The sequence below is a fragment of the Molossus molossus genome, unplaced genomic scaffold, assembly GCF_014108415.1.
Source record: "Molossus molossus isolate mMolMol1 unplaced genomic scaffold, mMolMol1.p scaffold_m16_p_13, whole genome shotgun sequence".
In the NCBI taxonomy this organism is placed as follows: domain Eukaryota; kingdom Metazoa; phylum Chordata; class Mammalia; order Chiroptera; family Molossidae; genus Molossus; species Molossus molossus.
Window position 1 is genome coordinate 88,924,149 of NW_023425348.1, and position 25,935 is coordinate 88,950,083.

The 25,935-nt window shown below is 47.5% G+C and overlaps 1 protein-coding gene across 1 annotated transcript; it reads left to right on the top strand.

The window, feature by feature from the left end:
• The first annotated feature begins 3,244 nt into the window (after positions 1 to 3,244).
• ASRGL1 (asparaginase and isoaspartyl peptidase 1) lies at positions 3,245 to 22,529 on the top strand. The gene is made up of 6 exons (XM_036260106.1): positions 3,245 to 3,532; positions 8,375 to 8,517; positions 9,420 to 9,577; positions 19,147 to 19,265; positions 20,063 to 20,173; positions 20,798 to 22,529. The coding sequence occupies exons 1-6, from the start codon at positions 3,343 to 3,345 to the stop codon at positions 21,001 to 21,003; spliced, it is 927 nt and encodes a 308-aa protein (XP_036115999.1). The 5' UTR covers positions 3,245 to 3,342; the 3' UTR covers positions 21,004 to 22,529.
• The last annotated feature ends 3,406 nt before the right edge of the window (positions 22,530 to 25,935 follow it).

Sequence of the window (25,935 nt, forward strand, 5' to 3'; positions counted from 1 at the left end):
TTTCAACAAAATAAGACCAGCTGCCCGTAGACACAAATTGGGATAGTTCTTTGCTTTACAGAGAAAAGTCTTCTTTCCACCAGAGAACAGATTATTATGTGCACACATTCATAGCACATAAAAGGAGTCCATTTTATAAAATTGATTTTAAGGTGTCCAAAGGGTCCCTTAGTACAAGACAGAGAAGGCTCCCACCAGTGGCCAACAGTATATCACAGGTCCTCTGCCAGGCCACACTTAAGGGAACAGCGCCTCTTTGTGGTTGGAAAGCTGTAACCGGTCCTGTACCTCTGCAGCAGGACAGCTGAGGGTGCCTTGGAGGACACTGCTGGCTTTCGTCTAGCCCTGGTAAGGAGAGCAAGAGATGCCGCTGCTCTGAAAGAAGTCTCTTCAGCCGAGTCTGTAAATTCCCAGCCAAGGAACTTTTATTTATCCCATCAGAAAACAGCTCAGATTCAAAACCTGCCATCAACATGCTCCTCACCCTCATCGACCCCAGCACAAATCTTACTGAGAGTCTGTTTGTCATAAAACTTGTGCCCAAGAGGCCAACCTCTACCCCGGAGAACCCACCGTGTAGGAGAAGAAAACAATAGCTAGATCAATGGATGAAAAGATATTGCTATATACAAATGGAAAGCTTTGGGTTAGTAATATATTAATCGAACAAACAGGCTTTTATTCAGTTGTTTATATCTTAGTTCTTTCCAAAGAAATGGTTTAGGTTACAATATTTGAATCACCTTATAGAGAGATGCCTTATAGGAAAGGACCCTTAAATGAGCACACGTGGCTTGGGAGCCAGAAGTTGAAGGGCTCCTGATTCTCGAGAGGGAGGTGGCTGTGCAAGTCACTGTCACTCACTGAGGCTGCTCCCGTGGTTCTGCTGGAAGGAGAGAGATTTCTTGTAGGCAGTGGCTGGGCAGTTCTGCAAAAATAGTCTGGTTCTCAATCCCAGATGGCAAAAGATGGGCTTCTTCAGAGGAAGAGCAAGACATGGGAGACAAATACAGAATGAAACACAAACTGGTCACACACCAGAAACTGAAGAGCATGCAGGGAAGGTCTGCTAACCAGGACAGCAGGTTGACATCGCCTAATGGCCACAGTAAAGGGAAGACAGAGGGCTCTCTGTAGTTGCGGCTGCCCCTCTGGAGCATGCCATCCTGCCCCGCATGTTCAGAAAGTGGGGCTCCTGGGAAGTGTGCCCACAGCCTGGAGCACTGGTGTAGACACAGCTATTGGAACTCCAGAGGCAGAAACTTGGTCTTTCTCCTGGGGCCACACTGTCAGGAGTACATGGGGGACAGCCTCTTCCCTGTGGCCCAGGCTTCCTTCTGAAAAACAGTGGCACCCAATGACCCCTACGGTTATTGGTTCCTGGACTGTGGGCCTCATAAGTTCTCATCCCCAGAGAGCATGTGACCTGGTAGTTGGATGCCCGGAATTTAAATCCCATCTCTGGCTGTATGACTAGGTTCATTCCTGCCTGAATCCCAGGCTCCCAGTGGTGCAAAGCAGGGGTGAAAACAGGTCACCTGTCCATCCCTTCCTGCTGGAACATTCTAGGTATCTAAGCTGGCTTTTTGCTCCTATGCCTGTGCTGTTCCCACCGTCATTGCTTCCCGATTCCAAATGGGTGTTGCTTGTGCCCAATGCAGGGAGGCTGGGAGGAGACTATAGCTGCCATTATATAGCAGGTGGTAATGTCACACACGGGCATAGAGAAGACCTCAAATGCACCCTTGTGCTTGTACATTTTCTTTGCCAGGTCAGAAACAGAAAAGATGGAAAAAAGACTGTCTTTCTCCCATCCACCTGTGATCCTCTGACTGTCACTTTCCAAGGGGAATCTGTGTGCCTAAGTTACTAAGTTTCTAAGTGGGGTGCGGGGCGGGGGGCTCTTAGGCAGTCTCTGCAGCCTACTCTTCTGGTTTCCCCCACCTTTCTAATGAATGGCTAATTAGCATGGAAAAGACTGTTTTAGTGAGACAGTTCTCAAAAGTTCTCTCCAAAGTTCTTCAACAGCTATACAAAGATTATAAAGGGAACTCAAGTTCCGAGGTCAGAGGTCACAAGCTTTTTCTGAAACAGCCAGAGAGTGAAGGGCTTGTGGTTTCTGTTGAAACTCCAGGTGTCTCCTCATAGTTTGACAGCAGTCATGGTATGTAAACAAATAGGTGTGGTTGTATTCTAAACTTGACTTGTGGAAACCAAGGTGTGTGTTTCGTATAACTGTCATGTATTAGGCTCCGAGGTCTTGCTCAGCCCTCCATAAGCAAGAGGCCCAGAGAACCCCGGCAGCCTGGGCTCTCCCAGAGAGGATCTGAGGCTCCGAAGCTCCGAGGATCACAGGCTAGGCCTATACACCTGGCTGGGCTGGACTACAGGCTTGACCAAGGATTCAGCTCCCAGCTGTTGTAGCTCCTCCCGCTCTGTAACTCTCAGAGCCAGAGTTTCTTTATATAGACTGAAATCCCTGCCCCGGATCCCTGATTGGTCCCTTCTCAAGCAAATGAAGACTCCAAATCCTTGCAGTTTGCTTGGTTCAAAAGGCACTGTCCTGATTAGTCAGAATAGAGCCACTCTGGCTGGTAGAGCTGAGCAGCTCCCCTTGGAAGCGGCGGGCCTCAGGCCTATGGGTTGGAATGGGATGCCAGGGCTCCTCCATGAGGCTGGCTCCGCTGGCCGGGGCCTCGTGGGCAGGCGCAGTGCCGTTGCGGCGCGGAGGTCGCGAGCCCAGCAGTTTCCTGACCCGCCTCGCCGAGGGTCTGGGTCGTGAGGGTTCGGAATCCGGCGGGCGGCTCGGCCCGTCCTGAAACCGCGGCGTCCTCGGTGAGCCCACGGCGCTGCCCCCGCGGCTGCCTGAGACCCGGGAGGCCCCTTCCTGGCGCTGGTGCTCGAGGCGGAGGCGCCGGGGCGGAGGCCCTGCTGGGACGCCAAGGCCGAGGAATGCCCGGGGGCGTGGCTGGCGGGCCCGGGCTGGACCTCAGCGCGCAGGGTGCTCCTCAGCCGTCCGTCCTGGGGAACCGGACCCGTGGAGCCCGGGCGGGGCTGGAGCGCGGGTCCTGGGCGCCGTCCTCGCACCTCCGGCCGCCGGCCCAGCGCAGGTCAGGGGCAGGGAGACGGCCCGGGCGGCGGGGAGAGCCCGGAAGCCAGGGGGCGCTCTAGGCTTTTCCTGCAAAGTTGAAACCGAGCCGCCGCCTTTCGCGCCTCCCCGGCCGGTGTCGCAAAGGCCCGCGGCCGTGCGCAGAGGCGTCTCCCGAGGAGACCGTGCCCTGCGGCTCTCCTGGGCCCTTGGCAGTGGCGTTCTCGTCTTCCTGATCCCTAGGGTCCGTCGGCATGAATCCCGTCGTCGTGGTCCACGGTGGGGGAGCCAGCCACATCTCCAAGGACCGCAGAGAGCTGGTGCACCGGGGCATCATTCGCGCCGCCACCGCGGGTTACAACATCCTCAAGCGGGGGGGCAGCGCGGTCGACGCTGTGGAAGGGGCCGTGACCGTCCTGGAAGACGATCCCGAGTTCAACGCAGGTACATTTGCACCGCGACTAGTCAGGTCAGGCGTCTCCCCCAGAATAACTGGCCTTCCTCGGGTTCCCTGAATGTAATCAGCTTTGCGGTAGAAAATATGCTCAAGAGACAAGATGGTTCTCTTATTACCGGTTGACCAAGTTGCTTTAAGAATTTTTAAACCTTTCCACCCCCCTTTTTTTTTCTTTAACCTGCTTCCTAGAATTCACATCCCAGGAGGCTTTGTTATTACATCTTTGGGGCGGGGGGGACTACATACCATAAACTGTCCATTTTAAGTTTTGAAAAATGTGTGATACACCTGCGTAATCACACCACAATCCAGATTTAAAACATTTCCATCACCCCCAAAAGTTGTTTCATGCTGCGTTGCTGTTAACCTCTCCCTCAAATCCCTAGCATCAGGTATCCATTGATTTGCTTCTGTTCCTATAGGTTAATCTGCATTCTCTAGAATTTCGTGTAAATGCAGTCATGCAGAATGTATTCTTTTGTGTTTGCCTTCTTTCACTCAGTTGATTGGTCATAATAAGCATAATAAGCATAATTGTGACTGCCTAGTATGTACCAAACAGTCATCTGAGAAATTTGCATGATTAGCTCATTTAATCTGTACTATAATAGTTTTATGAGTTAGATGTAATTATTATGCTCATTTCTCAGATGAGAAAACTAAGGCACAAAAAGGTTAAGTAACTTGCTGGAAGATACTCAATTTCCTCCTTATTTTAAAATAGAAACCCTAAATTCTAGGGATAAAAATACTTCTTGGAATTATGCCATCCACCGATCATCTGTTAGGGAAAAGAATTTCGGGAAATCTTAACCAGTTAGTCATCAACTATTTACTGAGTGTCCGTTCTGTCCCTTGCCTTTGCTAAGCCCTCTTTAATATTTATGCAAAACTTCATAAATCAGCCTGACCATGGAATGAGGCATAACTGTGTTTTTATGGCTGTTTGTTGAGCCAGAATGTACTAGATGATTCTCCTCACCAGCAGGAGCAGCAGCAGCCTGTGCTGTTTCAGTGGGGCCTCTTGGCTGACAAACCCCCACAAACTCACGAAAGACCTTCACTGGAGCAGGGGGTTCTGGTCCGCTACCTTGTCTAATAGGCTCCATCATCTGTGTGGATTAGGGAACTGGGTCTGCTATTTAGCACATTGAGAGAGGGAAAAGCAGGGCTGAAAAGAAGGAAATCAAAGATGCGGAGAGGAGAAAAGGGGGGATTTTAACAGCACACTGTCTACCCTGAGCCTTTTTGCCATCTGCTTTTCCCAGCCGAGGTCAATACAAGCAAATGATTTCTGGCAGCCTCCATTATAATCCTTTAGAATAACTATTTAGGAACGTCCTAAAAAAAACTGACTCTGGGTAGTTACTGAGCTAGGTGGCAATAATAAGCATAGTGACAGTTTGTCTGAATGCTTATAACAACTTTGTTTACATTGTATTCACTCAATATGGATTTCACTTTATGTTTAAAGCTTATTTCATAATACCTAGTTTATTAAAATTAAATTAGAAACCAACACTGTAAAAATTGAATTTTTAGTTAGAGTGGTAGAAATATTCTATACACACTTCTATTGGCAACCAAATAATGACCATTTGCGTTCACTGGATTTGAGAAGTATTTACACAGAACTTTAACTAGTTAATTTATTCTCCCTAGAATTCAATTTTATAAGCTGACAAAGAGTCTTTGAGATACCAGGATTTTTATGGATCCACCCTCTGTGAAGTACCAGGTTTAGAATCCACTAGCCTAATGTCATATAATTTTTTTGGTAATCCTCACCCGAGGATATTTTTCTATTTATCTTCAGATAGAGTGAGAGGGAGAGAAAGGGAGAGAAATATCGACGTGAGAGAGACACATCGACTGGTTGCCTTCCGCACAACCCCAACCAGGGCTAGGGACAAACCGCAACTAAGTTATGTGCCCTTGGCTGGAATCGAACCCAAGACTCATTGGTCTGCAGGCCAATGCTGAGCCAAACTGGCCAGGGTGAATATCATATAATTTTAATGGGGTTTCTTTAGTGTCATTTTTACATACAGTAGAAATCCCCTTTTTCAGTATGCAGTTCCACAAATGTGATAAGCATAGTCATTTTTAACAAATGTTTGTATGTGGTGTGAGGTATGTATCAAGGCTCAGTTTCTGCATAATTGTTCCCAGCATCAGCTGTCGAAAAGGTAATTCATTCTCCATTGGCTCGCCCTTTCACCCTTGTCAAAAATCTAGTGACTTTATATGCATGAGTCTATTTCTGGACTCTTTTATTCCATTGCTCTATGTGTGTCTTTTTACCAATACCACATTGTCTTTGTTATTGTACTTTTATATTGTATTAAAATTAGATAGTAAGAGTCTTCCAAGTCTACTGTTTTTTTCATGATTGCTTTGGCTATTCTGGTCCCTTTGCCTTTCCCACAAATTTGACAATCATCTTGTCAGTTTCTACCCAAAAAAATTCTACTAGAATTTTGAGTAGGAGTGTATTGAATCTATAGATCAGTTTGGAGAGAATTAAAATCTTTATACTGAGCTTTTCAATTCATGAACACAGTATATATTTCCACCTACTTAGATATTTGATTTCTGTTATCAGTGTTTCATAGTTTTCAGCATACATATGTTATATTTTGTTAGATTTATACCTAATTATTTCATGTATTTTGGTGGTATTGTAAATAGTACATAGTTTTTAAAAATTTTAGTTACCAATTGTTCATTGCTAGATTATAAAAATAGTTTTTTTTCCCCATATGCTTATTTGGTGTATATATCTTTGTCAGGGTGTCTGTTAAGGTCTTTGACTCGTTTTTTGTTGTTGTTTTTTTAAATCCTCACCCGACGATATTTTTCTATCTTCAGACAGAGTGGGAGGGGGAGAGAGAGAGAGAGAGAGAGCGTCATTGATGTGAAAGAGACACATCAACTGGCTGCCTCCCACACGACCCCATCCAGGGCTGGGGACCCAACCACAACTGAGGTACATGCCACTGAACGGAATCGAACCCGAGACTCTTTGGTCCGTGAGCCAACACTGTAACCGCTGAGCCAAACCATCTAGGGCTCGACTCATTTTTTAATCAGGTTGTTTTCTTACTGTTGAGTTGTCAGAGTTCTCTGTATATTTGGATAACAGCCCTTTGCCAGGTGTGTCATTTACAGATACTTCTCCCATTCGGTGGTTTGTCTTTTCCTTCTCTTCACGGTGTCCTTCATAGAGCAGAAACTTCCTTTTGATGAAGTCCGGTTCATATCTTTGGTGTTGTACCCAAAAAGCCAAACCCAGGGCTATCTGTATTTTCTCCTGTGTTATCTTCTAGGAACTCTGGTTTTGCATTTTACGTGTATGTCTGTGATCCATTTTGAATTCACTTTCTGTGAAGGGTGTTAAGAGTATTTCTAAAGTCAGTGTTGGGCATGTGGATGTCCCGTTGTTCCCACACCATGGGAAAGGCATGTTTATCTTTGCTCCTGAGATTCTGACCTGGTTCCATTGTGTGTGGGTCTTCCCACATCACCAAGCAATTCTCCGACACCAGCACGGTCCAACAGTTCAACTCAATTCTGACACTGTCTACATCCCTAATTTGGTATTAATGCCATCCAGTATTTTCTGTTTCAGACTTTTTTTTTTTTTAATCTCTAGAAGTTCTAGTTGAGCCCTTTTCATATTTTCCTCCCCGTTCTGGTCCCTATGGAATGTAACAGCTATTTCAACATCCTTGTCTACTAATTCTGTCATTTGTATCATTTCTGGATCTGTTACTATTGATTGGTTTGTTTGTTTTTTTGCTTCTCAATATGGGTCATATTCTGCTGTTTCTTTGAGTGCCTGGGAATTTCCTACTGAATACCCAACACTGAAATCCTTGTTAGGGACTGGATATTTTTATACTCCTTTAAATATTCTGGAGCTTTGTTCTTATTCCAATTTTACAGATGAGGAAACAGTCGCAAAGAGGTTAAGAATAGCTAGACTTGCCCTGGCCAGTTTGGTTCAGTGGTTAGAGCATCGGCCTGCAGTCCAGAGAGACCCGGGTTTGGTTCCCACTAAGGGCACGTACCACGGTTGCAGTTTGTCCCCGGCCTTGGTTGGGTTGTGCGTGTGGCAGCCACTCGATGTGTCCCTTTTACATCAATGTTTCTCTTTCTTTCTCTCTTCCTCTCTCTCTCCCTCCCATTATCTGAACAAAAAATGGAAAAATGTCCTCAGGTGAGGATAAAAAAAAAAAAATAGCTAGACTTGCCTGGCCGGTGTGGTTCACTGATTGAACATCAACCTATGCACTAAGAGGTCACCAGTTTAATTCCCGGTCAGGGCATATGCCCAGGTTGTGGGCCAGATCCCCAGTTGGGGGCATGCAGGAGGCGGCCAATTGATGTTCTCACTCATTGGTGTTTCTCTCTCTCTCTCCCTCTCCCTCCCTCTCTTTCTAAAATCAATAAAGAAAAAAATTTAAAAAGAAAGAATAGCTAGACTCACAGCCAATATCTAGGCAGAGGAAGTTGGAGGGAGTCTCCTAGTGGTTCAGAGAACAGCCCTGCCAGGGCAGAGTGTGAGAGCGATGATACATTCAGGGAAACCTTGTATTTCAGTAACAGGTAGCCAAGGGGAGGAGATGAAGCTGGAAGAGTAAGTCAGCAGTCAGGTCAGGAAGGCTCTGTACCATTGGGTTTGCGGTCACGGGTACCAAGTCAGATTTTTAAGAAATGTTCCTCTGGCGGCAGAGTAGAGGATGAATTAAAGTAGGCAGCTTCGAGGAAACTCAGAAGCCATTTCCAAATTCTAATTTATGCTTCCACCTTCCTTTTGGACTTAGGTTGCGGATCCGTCTTGAACGTAAATGGGGAAGTGGAAATGGATGCTAGTATCATGAATGGAAAAGACCTGTCTTCAGGAGCCGTGTCTGCCGTCCGATGTATCGCGAATCCCATTAAGCTTGCGCGGCTTGTGATGGAAAAGGTATGTGTGACCAAAGCACCCTTTCCTAAGGCCTAGTCACCTCTGTACTGGTGCCCAGAGGAGGTCTAACTATCGGGAAGTACTTGAGATCACTCTTCTAAAATTATATAAAAGAACAGAAGTAATGTTAAGTTTCTCAAATAAGCCTGGACTCAGACTCTGTGGACAATGTAATTTGACTGGTAATCACTTCACCAGTGATTACTTTGTTCTCATGTTACCTTCCTGTGTTCCGCCCACTCTCAACACGTAGAAGATAACAAATATGGACTGGACAGACCAACTGTTTAATAGCATGTGTTAAATAAAAATGGATTCAGTTCTCTAAATTTAAGATCATGTATAGCCCTGGCTGGGTGGCTCGGTTGATTGGAGCATATACACCAACGTTGTTGGTTCGATTCCCAGTCAGATACCTAGGTTGTGGGTTCGATCCCTGGTCAGGGCACAAGCGGAAGGCAACCAATCAATGTTTCTTTTTTTTTTTTTAATCCTCACCCAAGGATATTTCCCCATTTTATCTTCAGATGGGCGGGAGGTGTGAGGGGAGACATTGACGTGAGAGAGACATACCAACTGGTTGCCTCCCGCATGACCCAACCTGGGCCAGGGACGAACCGCAACCAAGGTACATGCCCTTGGCCGGAATCGAACCTGCGACTCTTTGGTCCACAGGCTGGCGCTCTAACCGCTGAGCCAAACCGGCCAGCGCCGATGTTTCCTTTTTTAATACAAAACTTGGAGCCAGGCTCTTTTCAACATTCAGAAAAGCAAGCCACTGAAATTTGCACATTTGAGGCTTTATACCCGGACAGGAGTAATTACCTCCACACAGTAGGAACAGTTGAAAAGATTTTAACTTTTTCGAAAGCTAGCCCAGTTTCCCTTTCTTTCCCGTGCAGACACCTCACTGCTTCCTGACCGACCGAGGTGCAGCGGAGTTCGCAGCCGCCATGGGGGTCCCAGCTGTTCCTGGGGAGCAGCTGGTCACGGAGAGAAACAGAAAACGCCTAGAGAAAGAGAAGCGTGAGAAGGGCGCCCACAAGCCAGACCAGCAGCAGTAAGTCTGTGGCCCGTGTGTGGGGACTCGCTCACGTGTAGGAGTTTGACCAGTATGTAATGCTTCCCCATTCTTCAGTAAGTCAGATATCACTCGGTAGCTTCAGCTTTTGAACAAAGTAATGCACACTAAATAATGGGAAAACCGCTCTTTTGATTCTTAAATTTAACCTCCTTTATTATCCCTACGACTAGTCAGTCACTCAGACTAGGCTGGCAGAGCTCCTGCTGCAACCTGATTTAATAGAAATTGCCCAGCCGGTGTGGCTCAGTGGTTGAGCATCGACCCATGCACCAAGAGGTTGCTGGTTCGATTCCCAGTCAGGGCACATGCCCAGGTTGTGGGCCTGATCCCCAGTGGGGGGCATGCAGGAGGCAGCCAGTCGATGTTCTCTCTCATCGATGTTTCTGCCTCTCCTTTCCTCTCTCTCTCAAATCAATCAACTAAAAAAATAGAAGAATGCCTGGTGTCACTGCATGAGCTCACTGCGGCTTCTTGACTGGTTTGCCCTTAAGTAGACCAAATGGTTCTCTCTTGGCTCTGCCTTGTGAACTTCTTTGAACTCTCTTTCATGGTGCAGAGAAATCGGCACAGCTCTTAGAGGTTCAAATTCATCATACATCCTGAGTTACGGTTTTCTGTGTTCCAGAGTTCAAAAACCCAAATAAACCCTCCCTTATTGCCCTGGCTGATTTGCTCAGCCGTTAGAGCGTAGGCCCGCCGTCCAGAGAGACTGGGTTCAATTCCGCTAAGGGCATGTACTTCGGTTGTAGTTTGTCCCCGGCCCCAATTGGGGTCGTGTGGGTGGCAGCCAGTCGATGTGTCTCTCCCACAACAATGTTTCTCTCTCTTCCTTCCTCTCTCCCTCTCGCTCTGTCTGAAGATAAATGCAAAAAATGTCCTTGGGTGAGGATTTAAAAAAAATCCTTATTTAAAACAAAATTTGGAAAATAAAATTTGACTATAGCCTGGGAGTTTATAATTGAATATCATCTATTAACTTTGCTTTTGTTTGTTTGTTAGATTTGTACTATTTAACCTGAGGTATACTTTAGTATCACCTAGGGAGTTTTCTCAAAGTAAACATGGCTGGGCCCTTTCCCTAAAGAATCTAATTGAACAGATCTGAGGTGCAGAGGCCCAGCAGGTGTATTAGGAAAAAGTTTCCCTGGTTAGGACTGTTTTACAAGGTTGGCCTTATGTTGGTAGCTGTTGATAACCTTAGCAAGTGTGCTAGTGTATCTATAGGCCAGAGTCTCGGGAATGGGGTTCCTTTGTCAATGGTTCATGTACATTGTCATAGATGTCACCACATTGTTTTCTAAAAGTTTTACGACAACACGCATCTCCACCAACCAGTATTGCTCATAGACAAAAGCAAGAAGGGTTTCTGCCCTGGGCCCTGCACTGCAGAGGACCTTCATATCACAGAATCACAGTTGGTTTGTTACAGGTACCGGAGGCACGTGCCCTCTGCCCCTCAGCAATGGCACAGCACGGCCCATGACCCTCATCATCCACTCGCATGACTAACACCATTCAGCCCCCAGGGAAACGCCTCTGTCTGTCTCTCGCTCTGTGTCCTCGAAGCACAGGCCACCTGAGTGTATTGTGGATCATGCTCTGCCGTCGTCAGAAATGGACAGTCTTTGGAGTGTGGTGAAGACTTGAACAGCGGGACTTAGGTAAGAGCAAAAGGCAAATGAGTAGCTTGTCAAATACATTCTTGCGTAACGAAGTATTGTTTCTCAGTAGTGCCAAGTGTCTGTTTTCGTTCCTTTCTGCATGTTTAAATCTGGTTCTGGGGTGTTGGTGAGTTATTGCAGCATCTGTAAGACTTGCATGTGAGGGCTGAGTCCCGTCCCTCTTAAATTTGTGTATATATGTAGATCTAGACCAGTACTGTCCAATAGAAACATGAGTGCTGTCCTTTAAAAAAGTAAAAAGAGCCCTGGCTGGTTTGGTTCAGTGGTTAGAGCATTGGCCCACGGACCAATGACTCACGGGTTCGATTCCGGTCAAGGGCAGGTACCTCGGTTCATCCCCAGCCCTGGTTGGGTCATGCGGGAGGCAGCCAGTCGATGTGTCCCTCTCACGTCAGTCACGTCAGTATCTCTCTCTCTCTCTCTCTCTTTCTCTCTCTCTCTCTCTCTCCCCCCTCCCCCTCCATTCTTCTATCCCACTCTATCTGAGCATAAATAGAAAAATATCCTTGGATGAGGATAAAAAAAATTTTTTTTAACTAAAAATAAAAAAGTAAAGCCCTGGCTGATTTGGCCCAGCAGTGAGAGTGTCAGCCTGTGGTCCAGAGAGACCCGGGTTTGGTTCCGCTAAGGGCACGTACCTCGGTTGCAGTTTGTCCCTGGCCCCAGTTGGGGTTGTGTGGGTGGCAACCAGTCGATGTGTCTCTCTCACATTACTGTTTCTCTCTCTCTCTTCCTCCCTCTCTCCCTTACACTCTATCTGAAGATAAATGCAAAAAATGTCCTCAGGTGAGGATTAAAAAAAAAATTTTTTTAATAAATAAAAGTAAAAAGAAACAGGTGAAATTAATAATATATATTTAACCCGTTATTTCCAAAATATTTCAACGTATGATCAATATAAGAACTTATTTGAGCCCTGGCCAGTTTGGCTCAGCAGCTAGAGTATCGGCCCGTGGACTGGCGAGTCCTGGGTTCGGTTCCTGCTAAGGGCACGTGCCTTGGTTGTAGTTTGTTCCCAGCCCCTGTTGGGGTCATGTGGGTGACAGCCACTCGATGTGTCTCTCTGTCTCTCTTCCTCCCTCTCTCCCTCCTGCTCTATCTGAAGATAAATGCAAAAAAGTCCTCGGGTGAGGTTAAAAAAAAAAACTTATTTGAGATATTTTATATTATTCTTTTATACGAAATCTTCAAAATAGGACGTGCACACAACACTTCCAGCACGGTCAGCATAGACTGCCCCGTCACCCGTGTTGGGCCCATGTGGCTGTGCCCGCTGGGCTGGGCGGTGCAGGTCCCCACAGAGCCTGCGTGAAGAAGCAGCTCTCTGTCAGCAACTAAGTGGACACTGAATGTTACAATTATGAATGATTTTGGTCTTATGAAAATATTTTTAAAATTTAGTTAACTTTTCAAAAGTATTCATGTTAAAATGTTCAGCTTTTAAGTAATTTTGATTTTAAATGTCATTGTAATTCATGGTTCAACTTTAATATTAATATAGATAGTTTTGTGTATTATAGGAAAACACTAACTTTCTGAAATAATATCCGCAATTTTTAATTTTCAGTGTTTTTGCTCTTTCTTTTTGATGAAAATATATTCTAATTTTATACATTATAGTTACATTTCACTTTTTAATCCCTAGATTATTGAAAACAAGTGTAAGTCTCAAGATCTTGATAGAAAAGAACACTAAAGTGGAGCTCACAAAAGAAAAACTAAGAAGAAAGAAGTAAAAAATCTTCAAGAAGCAGTCTGCTTGCATTTTGAGAAACAAAACAGTAAAAGTAAGCGGCTTTCTTCCAGGATGACCCGCATAAAATTTACAAACGGGGCGTTACAAATATGTTGTTCAATCTGAGCTTTACTGATCAAAACAATGAAAATCAGTAATAATACTGTTCTCTGCAAATTCGCACCTCGCCAGTTCAGATGAAACCCCTGCAACCTCACATTCTTCATGAAAGGAAGATTAAACTGCTAATCGCAAAGAACGTCTCGCAGAGAGGGACTCAGCGGGTCCTGGGATGAGGGAGAGGCTGAATAGACAACAGACAGTTGGTAACACTGGAAGAACAGTGATGTAAAACATCAGTGTCGTGTCCTTGAAAGAATAATGCCATGTGTCTAATATTTAGCCAAAACCGAATGATGCTTTTCATCAAACACCAACACAGTACTGTATTTACAAAAACAGCAGAGCCATGGCCAGTTTGGCTCAGCGGTTAGAGTGTCGGCTGGCAGACCAGAAAGGCCCGGGTTTGGTTCCCACTAAGGGCACGTACACCTCAGTTGCAGTGTGTCCCCAACCCTGATTGGGGTGGTGTTGGTGGCAGCCAATTGATGTGTCTCTCTCACTTCAATGTTTCTCTCTCTCTCCTCCCTCTGTCCCTCCTGCTCCATCTGAAGATGGATGCAAAAATGTCCTCAGGTGAGGACAAAAAACAAACAAAAAAAACCATGGAAATTTTCTAGGTTTAGTAACGATTTCAAAATTTGATAAGATGCCAAACATGCAATTAGGATAAAAAATAATGAAACTAATGATCACTATCTAGAATAGAGAATACAAACAGACTAATTGAATTGGGTAATAAGTGAGAGCTGAAATCGTATGTAAAATTTTTTAAATACTCAGTCCAACGCACATGTTCCAGGACAAGAAGACATGTTGGACAACTAACATGCATCGTTACATTACCCGGAGAAGAAAAAAGTTAATCATTGAGCATGTCATTGACTTTCCACCTGCTTTTTAAAAGTGTTTTGAATGAAGAGGAGAATTGGGGAAAACTTATCTAAGACTACAATTAATTTTAAAAAGCGGTCAAAGGCAAGCACGGCGACAGAGCTGGCGTGGTTGGTAAATAAAAGGTAGATAAGCGTGAAATTTGCCGAGAATCCAGACGTGTTCTGTGTGACGTGTGCAGTCACAGCTTGACTCTTTCTAGGAGACATGCCGTCAGCTACGCCAACAGTGACTGATGCGGGACGACTTTCTGGGTCTGCCCGGAGACGGAACAGCTTGCTTAGGCCGTGCCTGGCTTTACAACGAATCCCTGGCACGTGGCGGGACCACCAGGTGACTGCCCCTGAAGTAATTCAGTTCAGTTTAGATAAGAGTTGATCAAAACCACAGAAGATTCTCAGAGAACAAATCGCGGACTTTAACAGAGTGAAATTAATTTTGAGTTTATGGTAGCTACAGTTACTTAGTTTGAACCTTTCATTTCTGTTGATAAGCCTAACAAAAGCTTTGAAAACGTCCAAGTCTGAAGGTTTCAACAAAACCAAAACTGCATGTGAAATATGCAAGAAGAATGGCATTCCGATAAAATAGAAGGAAACAAAAATATCGGCCTGACCTGGAGAAGATTGGTGTACAAAATCCTGAAACCAGTTTCTATAGAGGCTATTTTTCTGTTCATTATATATCAGAGTATAGTATCATTTGAAGAGAGATTTGAACAACATAACTTATTTTCAGTTTTCTTTAGAGTATATCAGCATTGAAATTGGAAAGAACTGCATGGGTCTAAATACTGCTTGAGAGATGATGAAAATGTCAATAAGTGATTGTGATGTATATGATCAAATTAAAATAGTAGTATCTTCTGTGATAACAGTTTATCATGCGCAATCCCATATAGCATTTGAGTGTGATAAGGTTAAAATCAGGATTCATGGAAGCCCAACTGGTGTGGCTCAGTGGTTGAGCGTCGACCCATGCACCAAGAGGTCGCCAGTTCGATTCCCGGTCAGGGCACATGCCCAGGCTGTGGACCCGATCCCCCATGGGAGGCATGCAGAGACGGTCAATCAGTGTCCTCTCTCATCGATGTTTCTATCTCTCTCTCCCTCTCCTGTCCTGTCCTCTCTAAAATCAATGAAGAAAAAAAAAATCAGGATTTATTTCCGAATCTAAGTATTGCTTTAAGACTTCTGTTGAGAAGTCCAGTGGTTTCTGCCTCAGCAGAGAGAAGCTTCTCTAAACTGAAATGAATCAAAAACTTGCCAAGAGCTCCTTCGGCTCCAGAAAGGGGGTGTTTGGCACCTCCTCTGTGGGATGTGTGTTGAATAGAATGTCAATTATGAGAACATAACCAGTGCTCTCTGATATGAGGCAAGGAAAATTAATTTTATGGAATAAAGACACAATTTATGTAGTGTGTGTGTGTCGGTGTGTGTGTGTGTGTCTTTTTCACTCATCCAGGCGTCCCCAGCTGATCAACAAAGGATCCAGATGTGAACACTGGTAACTTAGTCATCACTGGTACTTTCATATGAAAACCATAGCTTTACAGTATTTGAGATACACGTATCACGAATTCATGACTACTAGATGTGAAACATGGAGTATGGTCCTCCATTCGTGTTTGCATTCTTGCTTTGACCCCTTGCACCTGTCGGGGTGGGCTGCCACCAGCACTGACCGCAAGTACTTCTTATGTGACACAGGAACAAGGATGTTGTCATTTAACAAGTCTGAGCATTTTGCATTTGTGGATCAGTCCTTTTTTTTAAATCCTCACCCAAGGATATGTTTTTTCATTGATTCTAAAGAGAGGAAGGAAAGCGAGAGGAACATTGATGTGAGGAACATCAATCAGTTACCTTGCACACATGCCCCAACCACCCAGGGATCAAAGCCACAATCTGGACGTGTGTTCTGACTGGGAATTGAACCCGAGACTCATGCACCGGACGATGCTCCAGCCCCTGAGCCACACCAGCCAGCGCATGTGGGTCATTCCTTTCAGTGAATTTGCTTATTTTTGTCCTGTGATCAATTTTCTCTCTAGTTTTGTCTCCTTATCAGTCTTAAAGCTGTCTCCTCTGTTAAAACTTTTCCCAAATCTGGTTTTGTTTTGGGGTTTTTTCTAATCCTCACCCAAGGATATGTTTTTACTGATTTGAGAGAGATAAACATCGATGTGAGAGAAACACTGATCAGTTTCCTCTTGTACGCACCACAACTGGGGATTGAACCCACAGCCTAGGTATGTGCCCTAACTGGGAATCAAACCCAAAACCTTTTGGTGTACAGTCGTCCCTCGTTTATCACAGTTAATCCGGTCCAGACTCTAGTGGTTGCACCTGGTGTTGAAGGATTCCTGGGGTGCTCAAATACATAGGCCTACAGTCCATACATACAGTGATTTTAATTTTAATTGTAATACAGGGGTGTATAATTGACTCAGACAACCGAGCGTGCACTGTATCATTTTCACTGTCTCAACTTTTTAATGAATATATTTGAAAAAAGCGCAATAAGAGTGAAGTCACGAAATTCGAAGCATGAAATGGCGAGGGACAACAGTATAGGGACAGTGTTTCAACCAACCAAGCCACTCGGCAAGGGCCCAAATCTGTTGTTAATCTTGCTTTTACTTTGCTTATGGTATTTTGCCAGTCCTGCCAGTCTCCCTTCACAGCGCCCCAAGTCCAGCCTTGTCACCATCCCCTGAAACTACCCTCACGAGCCACCGTCTCCGGCCGGCTCACTGGCCTGTGTCCACTCCCGCCCCCTCCGTCAACACACAGCACCCAGAGCAGAGGTTTCAGGGTGGGCTTGTTGGAGAAGGTACAGCATACGCGTGGAAGTGCACACATCACGTGTGCACCTGGATGGACGTTCTCGGGGTGGGCTCCCGTGTGATCCACACGCAGAGAAAGAAATAGAGCATAGCACAAACTTCCCCTCAGGCCCCTCCTTTTTTTTTACTTACTAAAAGCAAACATTTACTTCAAATTGCAGTGTAGACTTTTCAGTCACAAAAAGAAAGAAGGAAAGTGATCTGACTGTGGTCACATCCTGTGTGAAAAACTGGAGATACCACTCAGCTGATTTCTCTCACTTGGATTAGCGTTGTCCGTGCAGTGTGTTTCCACGGCACCCGTGGCACGTGTTGATTCCCTTGGGTGGACGTGGCGTCGTTCTCAGGCTGCGTTACCACGAAGCACTGCTGCGGACACTGCGCACTGTGCACGCGGCTGCTGTTTCTGTCGGACAGGACGTGGGTGTGCCATCGCCACGCCAGCCTAGGCAGAGGCCCGGAACAGCTTCAGGGGTGGGGGGTTGTGCGTTGCCTTCTGCCGCTGAGTGAGATTTTCAGCCCTGCACATCCTGGCCCACACGCAACACCAAGTCTTTCATTTTAGCCACTTGTGGACCGGTGTAGTGGTGAGAACCATGCTTTCTAAAACTTCGCTCATCGTCGACCCAGGCACCAAGAGGTCACCGGTTCGATTCCCAGTCAGGGCACATGCCCAGGTTATGGGCCCGATCCCCAGTGGGGGGCATGCAGGAGGCGGCCAATCGATGTTCTCTCTCATTGATGTTTCTACTCTCCCTCTTCTTTCCTCTCTCTCAAATCAATAAAGAAAGAGGTTTGGTCGGTTGCAGTTTGTCCCTGGCCCTGGTTGGTCGTGCGGGTGGCAGCCACTCGATGTGTCCCTTCACATCGATGTTTCTCTCTCTCTCTCTCTCCCTCCCGCTCTATCTGAACAAAAAATGGAAGAATGTCCTCAGGTGAGGATAAAAAAAAAAAAAGGTTTGGTTTTTTTTATTATAATATAAAAATAATAAAACTTTGCTCATACTGTGACACATCTCGCCAAACTCCCCTGTGTCTTCCCATGTCACTCAGTAAAGTAAGTAGGATGACCGTACGGTTTCGTGTTCCAACTGGGACTTAATGTTGAGAGGGGAAGGAGCCACTGAGCCAGAGCAGCAGCATAACTCAGGACTGACTTGGTCACCCCACCGGTCGGAGCCTCCCACACACCCCTCGCTTTCTTCTCTCCAGCCACAGTGGCCCCCCTGAACTTCCGCGAACTGAGCATCACGTTCCTGCTTCGGGGATGTTCTTCGCAGCAGTCAGAGTGGCTCACCCCTCAATTCCTTCAGACAGGCCCTAAGTAAAGCCACACTGCTCCACCAACGCTCCCCTCGTGCCGCTGCAGTCATCTTAGGTTTCATGGCTAGTCAGGAGAATCCGGAGTTTTTATTGCTGTCACCCTCTGCCCCCACTGCAGCCGCACGGGAGATGGGACAGCGTCCCTTTGGTTCGCTGCTGTGTCCTAGCACTCAAAAAGATTCCTCCAGCCCCGGCCGGTTTGGCTCAGCGGTTGGAGCGTCGGCCCTGGGTTCGATATGGGTCAAGGGCGCACATACTTCAGTGCCGGCCCTGGTCAGGTTGTGCGGGAGGCAACCAGCTGATGTAGTTCTCCCTCTCCCTCTCCCTCTCCCCCTCCCCCTCCCCCTCCCTCCCTCTCCCCCTCCCCTCTACTCTCCCTCATCTGAAGATAAATGGAAAAATATCCTCAGGTGAGGATTTTTTTTTTAATGCCTCCAGCATAGTTCATTCTAGAATCTGGATGGTGGATATGTAGCTAACATGCAGTTAGTTTCTTCATCTTTTCTACTTTGATTTATAACAAAATGGTTGGGGAAATGATCTTATTTCATCTTTACAGCAAAAACTCTCAATTTCGGGGGGGGGGGGGCACAAGACCCTGGGAATTCTCATTTGCACTCGAGTTGGAGATGCACTGTTATTTTTATCCCCGGTTCATAGACGGGGAAAATGAGACAATAAAACTTCACTTAGTCACACAGCCAGAGAGTGGTGGTGCCGGGACTGGACGTGCCCTTAGCGTGTGAGTCTAAAGGAAGGTCTCGCAGTCTCGCTGACTCGTCGAATAAAAAGCAGACGGGCTTTCTCTGCCTTCCCGAGTCAGGCATGTCGGATGGAGTCCAGGTGTGTCCCATTTGCAATCTGCATAAAATGTGGACATCTGCAGGTACTGAGCTACATTGTTACTCATCCTCATCCTGTCGTTTGTGTTTCTTTTTTGCAGAAACTTGGGAACCGTGGGTGCTGTCGCCTTGGACTCCAAAGGAGATGTGGCTTACGCGACCTCCACGGGGGGCATCGTGAATAAAATGGTCGGCCGAGTGGGGGACACTCCCTGTATAGGTAGTCCTGGCCAGTGACCCCTGCCCTCTCTTTCCTTCCCCTGCATCAAGTTCTTCCTCTGACTTGACCGCTCTCCTCTGCCTTCATTACAGTTGCTGGGAGTGGCAGCTGGGTTGGAGGGGACATTTGCTGTGCTGCTTTGTATCCAGCAGGCACTCTCTTTCCTCAAGGACACGGCTGTTGGGTGACTTGGGGAGGGAGATGGGTGGTGGTCAGGATGCCCTCAAGCTACCAAGTCCCTCTTTCTCCTCTCTAGCTCCAGTTTCAGGATCCACAGACTTAGTCCCAACGGGTTAACTACACAAAACCCCTTGCCAGGCACAGGCTCGAATTAATGAGCTAAGAACGCTGAGAATTTAAGTTTGCAGTTATTAGGTGTTAGCAGTATGGACGTGACACAGTGTTGCTACGGAAATGTCACAAGTTAAAATGCTCTTTGCATTGGGATTGAAGCAGATTCTAATTCCCAGGAGTGGGTGAGTGGTGGGGCTGGGTGGCATGTTCCAGCCTGTGCAGACTGGGCAGATCTGGGGCAGAGGAGGAGCTGTCCTGGTGTAGCTGCTCCAGGAAGGTCAGGCCCACACCTCCCCACCCCACCCCCAGGTTCCCTTCCTCCCCCTGACTTCACGGCAGTCACGTGGTGCTTACTAGCCTACCTTTGCACCCCAAGGTCATGGCTCCTCCTCTGACCTTTGCCTGTACTTGGGGGTTGGACATTTATGTAGCATTGGACCTGTAACACGTGTTTGAACGTCTTCACTCTTGCTCAGGCAGCCCCGACCCTTTTCTCTGCGCAGGATCGGGAGGCTACGCTGACAACGACATCGGAGCCATCTCGACAACGGGGCACGGGGAGAGCATCCTGAAGGTGAACCTGGCCAGACTCACTCTCTTCCACGTCGAGCAGGGTACGTGGACCAAGTTTATACTGTCTGGAGACGAGTGAATAGAAGCTGGTTATAAATAGATGGAGAGCCCGGCTGGCGTGGCTCAGTGGTTGAGCGTCGAGCCATGCACCAAGAGGTCGCCGGTTCGATTCCTGGTCAGGTTGTGGGCCAAATCCCCAGTGGACGGCACGCAGGAGGCGGCCAGTCAATGTTCTCTCTCATCGATGTTTCTCTCTCTCCCTCTCCCTTCCTCTCTCTAAAATCAATAAAGAAAAAAATTGTTTGAAAAAAATAATAAATAGTTGGAAAAAGATCTAAACCCTTTCTCCTTTGCTACACACATACTGCTGTCAGGTTAGCCCGATGTTGACTCTTCCCTGCCTTCTGTTCAGATCTGGACTTGGGTCTGTTACATGTCAGGGGCAGCAGGGGGCAGCAGAGAGACTCAACCTGGCTGGGGAGAAAGGGCAGCTCCCCTGGGCCTCAGCGCCAGGGGGCCTTGTATGGCCACCGTCCTTATTTGAAGCACTCTAACAGAAATCTACCAAGAATCCCTGTCCACTCACTTTGACTTTTCATACTGCAAGTGATTTTTCCATCCGATTCCTTTGAAAATAAATTGTTGTTTCTCAACTCTGTTTTCAGGAAAGACATTGGAAGAGGCTGCTGATGTGTCGTTGGGTTATATGAAGTCCAAGCTCAAAGGTCTAGGTGGTGTCATCTTGGTCAACAAAGCAGGAGACTGGGCAGTGAAGTGGACCTCTGAGTCCATGCCCTGGGCGGTCGCCAAGGACGGCAGGCTGCACTCCGGCATCGACCTCAACCAGACAAGTGTCACCGACCTGCCCTAAGCCCCGAAGACTGTATCCCAGACGCTGGCCTGCAGGCAAATGCGCTTCCTGGTGTGGAGACTTAGCTTCATCAATTAGAGCGAGAAATGGAAAAATTCTACAGTCTGTCACTTGTTTTGTTGCCTTAATAAGTATCTAAATGTTTGGTGAGGCGCAGAGTCCAAAGTGATGAGAGAAATGCCCACAGTAAGATCAAAGTAAGGAGCGAAGATGAGAAACTCGGAGCCCTTCCCTGGGCCGGTCCCATTGTCTTAGGTGGGAAGGAAGACACTGCCGGTGCAGGGAGAGCCTTTGGAACTGGGAGACCGCACCGCAGTGCCCGCTGCCCCACCCCAGGCTGCCCGGCTCGTGCTTTCTGGCGGGACCCAGGGGCGAGGTGGGAGGGGGGAGCCCATGGAGGTGTCTGAGAGCGAGGCAGGAGCCGTGAGAAAGTGAACTGACTTTTCTAAGAAAGTTCAGCTCTTCGCTGACTTACTAACAACAGAGATGTTTCCAGAGACTTTCAGCGGACCCTCTGGTAACCCATAGCTCCCTAATCTTGGGATGAAGGGCCGTCGTGGGGAGTGTGGCCAGAGCTCCTTCAAGTCTGAGAGTTTTCCTGGGCTCACATGTGAGCCTGTTCAGGACGTTTTCCCCACTTGGCCAGCACGGCCACTCGAAGCCAGCCTCTGCGGCTGCAGACCCCCTGGGCCCTCACAGTGACCTCTCCGCCTCTCCTAGGACAGGGAGGGCCAACCAGTGCACAGAGGACTCGGTGGCTGTGACATAGTGTGATCTTGTACCGCCCAGCTCTGTGCCCCCCCACACACACTGAACTTCGCGTGAGTCTGTGTGGTCAGCGTGGGGAAGAAAGACATTTGCATGGTGGAGAGCATCCTCTTCCCCTCTCTGCACTGGAACGGTATTTCTGCTGTGACATAGCTGCCCAGTCTTTTAGTTTGTCAGGGCTTACCTTCTCTCTGGAAAGAAATTGCTTAACTTTAAATTCCATGTGCCACTAATAAAATGTATTTTGAAAGAATAACAGCGTGGTTAGGCGTCACTGTTGACAAAGACCAGAATGTGCAAGAGTTCCCCTTGGTCTGTCAGTGCAGACAGGTATACCCGTTCAAGACCTTTAAGGTGAGGGTGGTGTGTGGAGTGACCATCTGCCCTGCCTCGTGGAGTACCTGCGAGAGTTTTCCAGAACAGCTTTTCCTGAGCAGGTTCAGGAGAAACCAATCGAGTGTTTGCAGGAGGGTTCACGGCTCAGTCTGCTGGCACTCAGCCATTGCTCACACCAGACAGCCACATGGCCTGGCTCCTGCCCCTCCCTGGGCCCACGTCAGGGGCTCGGAACTAAAGGGAGAGATGGCACTTGGAGGCAGAACCAAGCTGCATGTCGCCGGTGGCTCTGGGCAAGTTAACTTCATCTATAAAATAAATCACTATGAAGAGTACATGAAATTAAGGAATTGCTCAGTGGCCCTGGCTAGTTGGTTGAGCATTGTCCCATGCACCAAAAGGTCACCCATTCAATTCCCGGTCAGGGCACATGCCCTGGTTTCTATTTCAATAGGGGGCAACTGACTGATGTATCTCTTGCACATCTCTCTCTCTCTCTCTCTGTTCCTCTCCCTCTAAAATCAATAAAAACATATTTTTAAAAAAAGAATTGCTTAGTGTTTACCTTCAGAAGCCTATGGACAAAGTAGAAACTGGCCAGGCCCAGGAGGAAGCCTATGTGTTTATGTCCTTAAAAACCTCACCATGCAACAACTGCCCTTAGAAATAAGGGTTTTGTTGGCAGGTTTTTAGTTTGCTAGTGCTGCCAACACCAAAATCTCCCAGACAGCGGCTTAAACACAGTTATTTTGTCAGAGTTCTAGAGGCTGGAAGTTCAAGATCAAGGTGTCAGCAGGTTCGGTTTCTCCTGAGGCCTCTCTGCTTGGCGTGCAGACGGCCACCTTCTCACTCTGTCCGCCAGTGGCCAGCCTTCCCTCCTCATGAGGATATCAGTCAGATTCAGTTAGGTCCCACCCTCATGGCCTTGGTTTGACTTAATCACCCCTTCAGAGGCCCTGTCTCCAGCCCTGGCTAGTTTGGCTCAGCATTTAAGAGTGTTGGCCCTCAGACCAAAGCATCACGGGTTCAGTTTCTGGGTTGCAGGTTTGATTTCTCAGCCCCGGTCAGGGTTGTGCAGGAGGCAACCAAACCAATGTGTCTCTCTTCCATCGATGTTTCTCTCGCTCCCTCCCTCCCTTCCACTCTACCTAAAAATCAATGAAAAAAAATATCCTCGCCCTGGCCGGTTTGGCTCAGCTGTTAGAGCGTCAGCCTGCGGTGCAGAGAGACCCGGGTTCGGTTCCCGCTAAGGGCATGCACCTCGGTTGCAGTTTGTCCCTGGTTGGGTCGTGCGGGTGGCGACCACTCAATGTGTCCCTTTCACGTCGATGTTTCTCTCTCTCTCTTCCTCTTCTTCTTACTCTATCTGAACAAAAAAATGGAAAAATGTCCTCGGGTGAGAATAAAAAAATAAAATATCCTCAGGTAAGAATTAACAACAACAAAAAAAATCCCACAAAGGCCCTGTCTCCAAATACAGTTTGGGGTTAGGGCTTCAACATAGGAGTTCTGAGGGGACACTGTTCAGGAGTGTCGGGAGGCAAAGCAGAATTACTTCAGGGTTTGGGAAAGGAGAGACCCTTAGGAGAAGGTAAGGGTTAAGTAGAAAAGGAAACAGGAAGGAAGGGAGACAGGGAGGCCAGCTGAAAGATCTGATGCACACTATGAGTTCACAAGGGAAGTGACTCTAGTTACCAGAGGCTGCTGGAGGCTCAGCGCCGGGCCCAAGCAGCCCTGTTGAGTGTGGCAGCCCCTTCGGGCAAGCCAAGGTGTGGATCGGGGTCCTGGACCTTGGTTCTGTGAACAGCCACCTCCACTAGCCTGGGAAGTGCGAACGCAGAGACCATGCATGGGTCTCTCTTTTGGCCCGCGCTTTGTCCCGTGGCCTTGCTTGGTAACTGCCAAACAAATAAATGAGCAAGATGGTATCTGAAAGAGAATGACAATGTTTTCCTCACTTCTGAACCACAAGAGGGCAGCAAACTATAAAAAGTCCAAAGGTTTCCTCCGCCCAGAGCGGAGGTCATTGATCTTGGTTCTGGATCAGAACCACCAACTCAGAAAACATAAAACCAAAAGAGGGTTCCTGGTCCCAACCCTCAGTCCATCCAAATACTACAATCTATTTGAGAGCAAAATTGTCCAAAACGCAAGCAAAGGCCCCACAAAACCCGTCAAGTCAAGTCCACCACGTCTGACGCGAAACCACTGAAGCCTGCTCCGCAGGGCAGCTGCCAGACGCGACCCCAGGGGAGCACGCTCGGCCTCCCAGCCTCTGCCCTCTGCTCCTTCCAGCCAGGAATGCAGATACATTGTAACTTGGCCTCAAACTGCTGAAATCCTGGGATAATAAGGAGCACAAGAGAGGCCAGAGCCCAGCGAGTCTGCCCCGCAGTCAGCCCGCCCTGTCGGAGAGTTAACCCTGTAGCTGTTGCACAATAAATGTTTTTTCAAATAATGTTCTTTCTCGACGTGTACCCTTCTAGCATGCGAGTCTCTAAACTCTGAGGGCGAAAATGGAGCGAGATGCGCTTCAGTCTTCATCAGCGTCCCTCTCGTCAGAAATGGATGGATGTGGGAAGCTGGCAGGGGACATGGTCCTTCCAGCCCACACCTCCTCTGTGGTCCTCCATCAGCCCAAAACCATCCCCGCATTCACGCTTTGTAGCAACGTGGAGCGAGCCAAGACATGACCCCGCAGAGCTTGTCCAGCTTACTTACAGGTGTCCCTCCCTCCCTCTGCAGAGGTGTAGACATGACCCAGAAAGAAATAGGTGCTGGGCTGAAGGCCAGAGGCAAAACCAGGTGTAGGAATGGGCTCAGGAGGAGATGTGGGCCTGGACCACAGGTCGGGTTGGGGCGGGGGGTGCAGTGGTGCAGGTGCCCATTCATGGTCCCATCCAGAGTATAAATACCATTGAGACCCAAATGGACAAGCAGCCTTTCTGCCTTACCCCACCCCACATACGTGCATCCAAAAAGAGAAAATGGAGTTTCCTCCAGGGCATCCATCCCACTCAGGCTACACTGAGGTGTATCTCACTCTCCCTGTTCCCCAATCCTGCGGACCAGGAGTGACAGTCCTCACGTCATTCGTGGCTACCAGCCCCCCACCAAGACAGGGGCAGCCCAAAAGCGCTTCAGGTGAGAAGCAGGGAAGAATACCTTTTGGGGGGGGGCGCAACTTTATCCTTCAAATCCTGCTCTTTTTTTCCAACCCACTACTAAAATGAAGTTGGATTTTCAGACAGTAAGAGGTCTGGGCCATGCATGGGCTGGGCCAATAGAGGAAACCAGGCTGAGCTGCTTTTTTTTTTAAATCACTGGTCATCCCAGAGCTAACTACTTGCTGGGCAGTTTCAGCACCGCCCGGATCCTGTGCAGCTCGGGGGCCAAGCAGTGGCTGTGGGCAAAGGGGAAAGAGGCTGGCTCCCCAGTCCTGCAGCCAGAGGCTCCACCACGCACGCCTGGTTCCCACAGCCTCGGGTTGTTACTTTGCAGGGAAGCAATGTTTTACTGAACGTTTTTCAGTCAAAAACAACCTTTTCATACAACTAAAGGGATATAGCTGCATTGTAGAAGTTGGAAAAACTAAATTAACAATAGCGCGAATTTTTAAATAAGTGTGAGAAAATAGATCCACAAAAATAAGAGATAATGGGGAAAATGGCCTAGCACCCTACAAATGTCACTGTTAACGCCGGATTCATACGTATTTCTTTCCAAAATGAGACCATGCTGTGCATGCTGTTGGTTTTTATTTTGGGTAACCACTCTTCCCCATCAAACTTTCACCGTAGGTGATAGTCAATATTCAAATTTCTGCCA